Raw genomic sequence first — 8,280 nt, forward strand, 5'->3', positions numbered from 1 at the left:
AATTCAATTTAAGATGTTTTATATTTTCATTGAAATACTTTGACCATTCCTAGGTAAAATTTGTTGAAGAAAATGGTTGGAAAAATTAGGCAGTAATTGTTAATGAAGCATTAGAATAATTGTTAACCTTAGATCAAATCCTATCTCACACTCTCAGGCAGAGAGAAGCCTTATCTGCATTTGACCCTTTAAGTTAGAGTAACAGACTCTGCAGAAAATAAATTTTTATTTTCCTTTTTGAAGATGTTTCGATGCAATTGATCCCCAAAATATTATTTTTAAAAAGTTTTGGAGAACAGCAAAGCTGCCAGAACAGCTACAACGTCATTAAAAATGTATACTAAATTACCTCCATCCCAGAGAGAAAAATGACCTTTCAAATTAGACTGGAAGTGCTTTGCAAAGCACTGTGATGGGACTATGGCATGCCAGTAGTGGTCAATAATAAAGATAATTTTAAGCTTAGAGCTGCAATTCTCATTAAGTCAGTAGCAAAAATTATATATTAGAGAGGAAGAGTGTGGGTTAAGAAAGAACATCTATATGTTGTATATTGTTCTGTATGTGTGTTACATTTTATTTTAACCTATTCATAATGTTATCTGGAATTCAAAGGACATTAATGTGCCTTGAAGTAGAAACAGCGTTACATTTAATTTCCAATAGCAAGATTTACTTAGCTTCAAGACCTGCACATTGAAATATGAGTGAATAAAATTTAAGCAGATAAATCATAAAATATCTCTATTTTCAAGTGACATAGAAAAAGCCTAAAAAAGGGCAAAATATTATTGAAATAATATTTCACCAAGTGAAGGGAGCTAAATGCCCTTATGTTCAGAGATACCAGACCAGTTCCATGGCATGACTCAGGTAAATGGTACATACTGCCATTTCAGCATCCACTTTACAGGAATGTACAACTAATGGGTTTGTTTCCTTAGTTTATCTCTGCGCATACGTATATAGAACCCTGCCTACACACCCGGAGACACGTGCATGTTCCTCCATCGGAAATATTTTGCTTTAGTATAGCTTCACCTTTGCATCCTTTGTAAGGAGCAAATGTGCAGTCCACAGTTTTGCATGCCATCTTGTGGTACAGCTAAGAAGTGAAGTTGTTGAAAGCATCATGCTTTAGCACATAGGCTGGCTCCTTAGTATCTGCTTCAAACATTTAGTCCCTGTATGGTGGATTATTCACAGTTTTCTATTATTTCTTAGGATGGCTACTCTAAAATTGATCATTATAGCTAGTGCTTTGGGATTTTCAACCTAGCAGAGACAACTAGTTCTGGAACTGGCTAGTTGGAAATAATTTTTTTAACATTTGTTCAACACTATATAAGAACTATAGTACAGTGTGTATGTTTGGGAGTGGCAGAAAAAATCAGCTGAAAGTGCTGCTTTTTGGGTGAGAAATGCAGTTGTTAATGCTAAAGGAACTACTGAAAGGAGACATTAACTTACAACAGCTGTGTTGAGCAAAACAAAGCTATTATTGTTGGTGTAAACCCATAAGCCCTACTCATGGGAAAGTGTACTGTTTTGGCAAAATGGTGCAAAAGTAACGTTTTATAAATTATTTATATGATTTATCCTAGTTGGGCTAGTTGAACTGAGATCACAAAGCAGCCTATTTAAAATTAGAGAGGCTTTGGAAACATTAAATACAGGGAGGTGTGTTTAGGTGGTTGGAAAACAGGGAGAGATTCAAAGATTGTTTGGGCAGGTTAGACTTGAAAACTCAGCTAAGCAAGATTCAAGCACAAAAGGCAAACTTCATGCAGAGAGAAACACACACAAGTAAATAGATAAGTAAGGGGTTCAGCTCAACACGCTGCCTGAGCAACTGTTGAGATCACGGGAGCTAGCGTTGTTGAATAGCTCTCAGAAGTGCTCGAATCTTTGGGTTTCATTTTGCAGACCTGTGCATACAGCATCTCTCTAAAATCAGGGACTGTTTATATGACTAGTGATTACAGGACCAGGGAGTTACAGAGTGTAAAAGGGATTTCAGATTATAAGCCTAGACATACAGGCAGGAAAATGGCCCAGGCAGGCAAAAAGCCTGCAGCCATCTTCAGAGATTTGTTACTATGACACGGTCTTGCAGCCTCAATTATTATTATTAGACAATAAAGTAAAAATGATTCTAACTCCAAGAAGAAATACAATGAAAAATACTTATATTCATTAATTATCTGTTGCTTTTCCTCTCCCTTAGATAACATCATCAAGAGGATATTCAATATCTTGAAGTTCACTTGGGTCCTTTTCCTGGCAACACTAGACAGTTTTACAGCTTGGCTTAATTCCATCTCTAGAGAACACATCGATATCTCCACTGTGCTAAGAATTGAGCGCTGTATGCTGACCAGGGAGATTAAGAAGGTAAACGCCTTTGGTCTTTTTTGTTTGATAATGCCATTTCCAGCTCAGTGAAAAATGAAAGGTTATCTTTTCAGATCACTCTGTTAGGGACAATAATTATAAAAATATTGCTTATATATGCATTTTAAAAATAGATATGAATTCTTTTACTGCTTGCTGTTTTATAAATATATACTTAATAAATTACTGTATTATCTGGACACAAAACAAATTTTTGGAAAAATAATTCTTTGAGAAGTTGATACAGGGATTTTGCTGAAACACTTGTGATAGGGTGTGGGTTTGAGGGGACAGGATAGATTTAAGTAGAGAGGAGAAGGCATGACATTCTAAACAGCTGAAACACTACCTCAGTCTGCATATTTCAGTATTTTGTCCACCAGCATTGCCTTGGAAATGACTGACAACATACAGGTGTAATTTTCTTCACTAGCAATAAAGTTACGTGGTCCTCCACAAACTAGTTATATATTAGTAAAACTCATTATTATCAAAGATTAATGTTGATAGTGTAACTAGAAATGTATTTGGATCTTCAAAATGCAAGTAGGTAGTACCTTGAAGTTGCATAAAGCTCTCATTTTAAGCACAGGTATTTTTACATATGTCACTAGCTACCCAACTGTTTCTGGAAACCTGGCATAGAAGCCTCATTTTTAGTTCTTTCCAGTTTTTGTTAAAAGTTACAGACTGTCTCAGCGGTAAATAGGTCAAAAAGGTCAACAACACATTAGTACTGTTGACCTTAATAAAGCCCCATATTGCCTGGCTACTGTTGACGTCAGCTGGCACAATAAGCAGGCTGCCCAGGACCCCGGGAGGTTCAAGAGGCAGGCTTTCCTGGTCAGAGAGAATCTGTACCCAGTCTGGCCAGGAGGCACAGAGCACGAAGAGAGGGCTGCTTCAGTGTTAGTGTTTAGTTACAGTCATTTTCCCCAAGGTGTCCAATAGTAAGTGGATAATTATAATAATAATAGCAACTAAATAAATAATAAATGCCCCAAAACAGAGCAAAAGAAAAGTGGCATATTCAGAGTAAATGCTTCTTTGGAATAAGCCCCAGCTTGTGGCAATGGATGGTTTAGGGCACCCTAAACCAGAAACTGCATCTGAATTCTTATGTTTAATTATACCAAGAAGTCTCTGTTCTTGGAGTTTGGCTAGTGCCTTTTTAAACTAATTTTAATGTTGGCTTCCAGAAGATCCTACAATACAGAGTACTATAGTGTCATTCCATATGGTGTGTTTTAGAAGTACTTCCTCTTGTTCATTTTAAACCTACTTCCTGTTCATTTTGGGGTCTCCTGTAGATCAGAGATGTATTCCATTTTCAACTACTATTGTTGAAAATGGTTTTGTTATCAATTTTTTTTTAATTTTATTTTAGCAGGTTATTCCTCAGCATCTCTTTTGGTCTAATTTGCTGGGTTTACATTGAACTCTAGAAAGTTAATTCTTACTTGTTTTTCCTCATGACTTTCACTTCTTGAAGGATGTCTTCTTGCTTCTTCCTCCTGGTCTTTCCCATTCTGGTGACTTGTGTGTGCGTGTGTGCAGGCTCTTTCATGATATTTACCTATTCTACATGACTATATTTGAAAATTAACTTTGGTTATTGTACATTATTATTCTAATGGCACTTTCTGTAATCTTCCTTAATATTTAATGGACACTCCTGGTTTGTTGGTCAAAAATCAAGCCTTCATACTATGCTTTTTCAATATTAATTTATTCAAGTCCACCCACAGAGACTCTGTGATAATCCTAGCACAGTGAATTTACTTAATTTGTTAGATTCATGCTTTTTGACCCATACCATCTCTTTCCATTCCATCCTTCCTATAAAATTCATACTGTGATAGTACAGCATTGTAGTGATGCTCCTTTTTGCCCCAGTTCTCAGAAGTTTCTGCTCTTTCAACTGAAAAACACATGATTCTTTCTCACCACCCCTGAATTCTTAGTTTTAACATTTATGCAGAAGCCAGGCTAACTGCTTTGTTATGACCCTTAATTATTTGGGACCTTATTTTGATCATTTTTTACTACTTCTTACCTCAACTTTATTGAAGTATCTCCTCTCCTCTCCTCTCCTCTCCTCTCCTCTCCTCTCAAATATTGGTACTCATGGTATCAGAATCATCAACTCTTCCATAACATCCCCAAGTCTCTGTAGCCACTCCATGCCTGACATTGCTGCCCAAGAATGGAGATTCTTGCTGCAGTCATCATGGCGACATATTTCTTTGTCTGATATGGAGTCAGGGACAGTTAATCTGATGTATGAGGTTCCTTTGATCTCTCTTCCAGCTACAGAAGAACCTGAAACTAGTTGTGGGGCACTTTTGCTGTCACAGCTCTTGTCCTTTGTCACAAGCCTGCAGTAGATCTTGAGTGTAGCGTGTGCCATAATTTCAGAGGCAGGCTGTCATAGTGGCACAAACATTTATTGCTGCAGAAGCAACACAGCTTATATACAAACAAACCTAATTAAAAACCTGAGTTTCAGATTTTGTTCCTAAGTTTTGGGTTTTTTTTGACAAAACTTCAGAATTTTAAAATTTTAGATTTGGGACAATGTGGAGGACCAGAGTTTAAATACTAGTGACTAACAATATTAGTAAAGGGAATATGGGCAGTATTTTAGAGTACTTTTATTATTTTAGCTGGAAAAAGTCCTTGCATAAGGCTTCATCGTAAGTCAGAAAAATGACTGTTCAGGAATAGCAATTTTCTCTCTCAGTGTATCTTCTGAAGTCAGTGCAACTGCTAGTGGAATGAGTTGGATGTGTTTCTGCCTAAGAACAGCTATAAAATTCTCAGTTTTATTCTTATGACACACCTTTAGAATTCTGATGGCAATATCATAGCCAAAAAGACTTGATTCTGTGCCCAGATCTCAGCTGACAGTTAATAAAACCATCCTTTCCTGAACTTGTTTGATCTTGAATTAGCAGAGAAAGAGTAAAAGTCTTTAGTGTATTTTTTATGGTTTTCAAAAAGTATCCATGCTTCATGAGTAAATTCTTATTTTGGGACACTAATAAAAATCTAGATCAGTTTGTACATGACCTGTTTCTTTTTTTTTTCTGTTTAAAAAACTGCTACTGGTCACTAATAAGATGTATGACTGGTTTTTAGAGTCAGTGAAGCTATCTAAAAGAGATACCTCAAAAGTAGCTGGAATACAGGTTGAGTCATGGTCCCAGCCCACACCTCATTTTCATGTTGAAAGATCTGCAATCCACCCAGCAGAGTTTTGTTGGCTATATATAGTCTGAAACCACTTGCATTGCTCCACTTTTGAGTGAAAAAACTTTATACCATGGTAATTTAAGTCAGAATTTGACTTGCACTCTGAAAAGGAACTACTAGTAGGAGGTTATTATTTATTAGGAAGCTATTTGCACAGTCCTTAATCTGTTCCTTGCCAAATGACAGAAAAAAACAGTTCCTCAAAGAATGCACTTTCCCCCTGCCACATAACTCTACCTCTGCTCTCTTCCACAGGGGAACGTTCCAACGCGGGAGAGCATCCATATGTATTACCAGAACCACATGATGAAACTTTCTAAGGAGTCAGGACTGGACTCAATTGATAAAAATCCTGGACAAGATTCTGGTTTGCAAGCATCTGAAAGGATGGATAGTTTAGATTCAGCAGCTTCTCGTGACAGTATCTCCAGGTATTGATTTAATTTTATTTTGTGAAACATAGGGGAGTCATGCAACAGACATAGTTTTAGATGATATCTAAGTACTGATGAACTTTCTAATCAATGTTGAATCCTCTTTTTTATTTATCCATGCCATTTTAATAGTGAAAACTCTGCTATATGTTACTATTCCTTTAGAGCGGTAGACTCAGTTGTTGACTTAACTCCTTTTCCACTCCATGACTACCGCACTGCTTTCTGATTTCCCTAGAATTAGGAGTCATTGACAGGGATTCTGATCTTGTAAAAAGTAATAGAAAATAAGAGCCTGCTAAGGATGCTTATGGGATACTGTTTTAGGAATTCAGGCATGGAGTTTGAGGAACAATCATTCGTTTTGACTATTTTGTCTTTGTAAAATAGATTGTTGTCAGTTGCCCACAAATCAAAAAAGGCTTCGCATTGAGAGAGATTCTGGATTTGAGAGAACAGAATGCCCCTCTCATAGACACAGGGCAAAGATGATGTAAAAAGTCTGATTTCCTAACTGCTACAATTACAGTCCACCAGAGCTACACGGTCTGTGGATCAAATACCCCTCTTAGTTCAGGAAAAGCACCTTCCTCATTGTTTTCTGAAGATGGATGCTGTCAAGTCCCTTGCCAAAAATACTGCATGCTCCTGCTGTTCCATGCACACAGAGGCACACACATTCACTTCCTTCTCTTACAGAGGCAGCGGTTCCCACAGAGTCCCTGGTGTTCTTGACTTTTGAGACTGCAGAAATTGTCCAACATGAGGGGGAGAAGGGAGGGCTTTGGAAATCCAGCTGTTTCATAATTCATTGCATTCTGCTGGCTCCTGTTCTTCTCTGAAGTGTGGCAGTATCATATCATGTTTGATACTCCCAGCAAACTTGGTAGCTTCTGTGTACAGTGAATTATGCTTAGCTTTTACTAATGACATATGGGTAGATGTGACTGAAATAATGAGGGCTTGTCTTCCTTTCTGATGTTATTGAAAAGCAAGTGTAAGAGAGTGCCTGTAAGTACTATGCTTCAACAAAATATTCACAAATTGCTCCCCAGGGTGAGTGCTGGCCTTTTAGAGGTTCACTCCAGTAAAAACACCAAACTTGAGCAAATCTTTCTCAGTGGCTGGCTACCCAACTAAGCAACACCTTTGTGTTTTGTCTCAAAGTCTTACAGGAGTCAGATGATGTGAGAAAAATATAAAGCCAAATTCTATTACCAGCTATTCTATTGGAGCCACCTGGATATCTGCAGGACAGAATTTAACTCCACAAAGTTCAGTCTCACCTAAAGAGAGAATATTAATATCAGTCCTGCTTTTGTTAAACAGTTTTTGGGCACACTGTTTACTATAGATAGAAGAAATTATCATTATTATACAACCGTGTTAGCAAGAACTTTAACTAGAAGCAAAAGGAAGCCAATTCCAAAATGAATTATAAAAAAGAAAGACAAATCTTGTAATTTTCATGTGTAAATTCTACCTCTTCAAAGAGATGGTATCCAGTGTTGAACCCCACTTATCTCTTTTTTTTTTTTTTTTCAGAATAACTACCCATTTGTCACCCTGCTTTGAGCATACATACACATTTAAAATCTCTTTTCAAACTCAGAGAATTCAATGATTCTGTAGAGCTGCTTTACAATAGAAAAAATTAAATCTTTCACATGTGTTACTGTCATCTCCATTTCCTCTGAAGATGTCACAGGACCTGTAAACAAAGGAATAGCAAAGGCAGTAGTATGACTGATTTCTCTGTTCTCACATTCTCTTTCTGGTAACGAACAATCAAATATTCTTGCACTGACAGTATTTACAAATTATGCACATCTGCTATAATGATAATGACCTGTAATTAGAGGAAGCAAAAATGAGTCTGTTGATTGAATGATAATACCATCTGTTTACTGGGGAACCCTTGCATGTCTCTTCCTGGGATTACAAAAGTGCTTATGAGCTTTTTTAGAAATGTGAAATGTTTTAAACTTCATGTGAGTTTATTGAGTGATTTTTTTTTTTAATTACTCAAAAAGAGAAGGGGGCATTTTACATTTCAAAGTGATATTTTCCAGTAAATGCAACTAATTAAATCTAAAGCATCCCTATGATCATGAATCTAGGATTGCAATGGAAAACTTTTAGGAAGGGGCAGGGGGTTTCTAACCAGCATTCTGGTTTTCCTTCTTTGGTTTCCCTA

General features: G+C 36.9%; 1 protein-coding gene across 1 annotated transcript in view; it reads left to right on the forward strand.

Annotated features, from left to right (window-relative positions):
- The window catches only part of PIEZO2 (piezo type mechanosensitive ion channel component 2), a gene marked incomplete at its 5' end in the record, with an annotated part of 88,899 nt that overhangs the window by 52,920 nt on the left and 27,699 nt on the right, over positions 1-8,280 (forward strand). Inside the window, 2 exons of the mRNA XM_029085771.1 lie at positions 2,228-2,394; positions 5,905-6,080. Of these exons, the coding sequence (XP_028941604.1) occupies positions 2,228-2,394; positions 5,905-6,080 (343 nt within the window). The remainder of the gene's footprint in view (positions 1-2,227; positions 2,395-5,904; positions 6,081-8,280) is intronic.

This window comes from Antrostomus carolinensis, unplaced genomic scaffold (genome assembly GCF_000700745.2).
Source record: "Antrostomus carolinensis isolate BGI_N321 unplaced genomic scaffold, ASM70074v2 scaffold12917, whole genome shotgun sequence".
In the NCBI taxonomy this organism is placed as follows: Eukaryota; Metazoa; Chordata; class Aves; order Caprimulgiformes; family Caprimulgidae; genus Antrostomus; species Antrostomus carolinensis.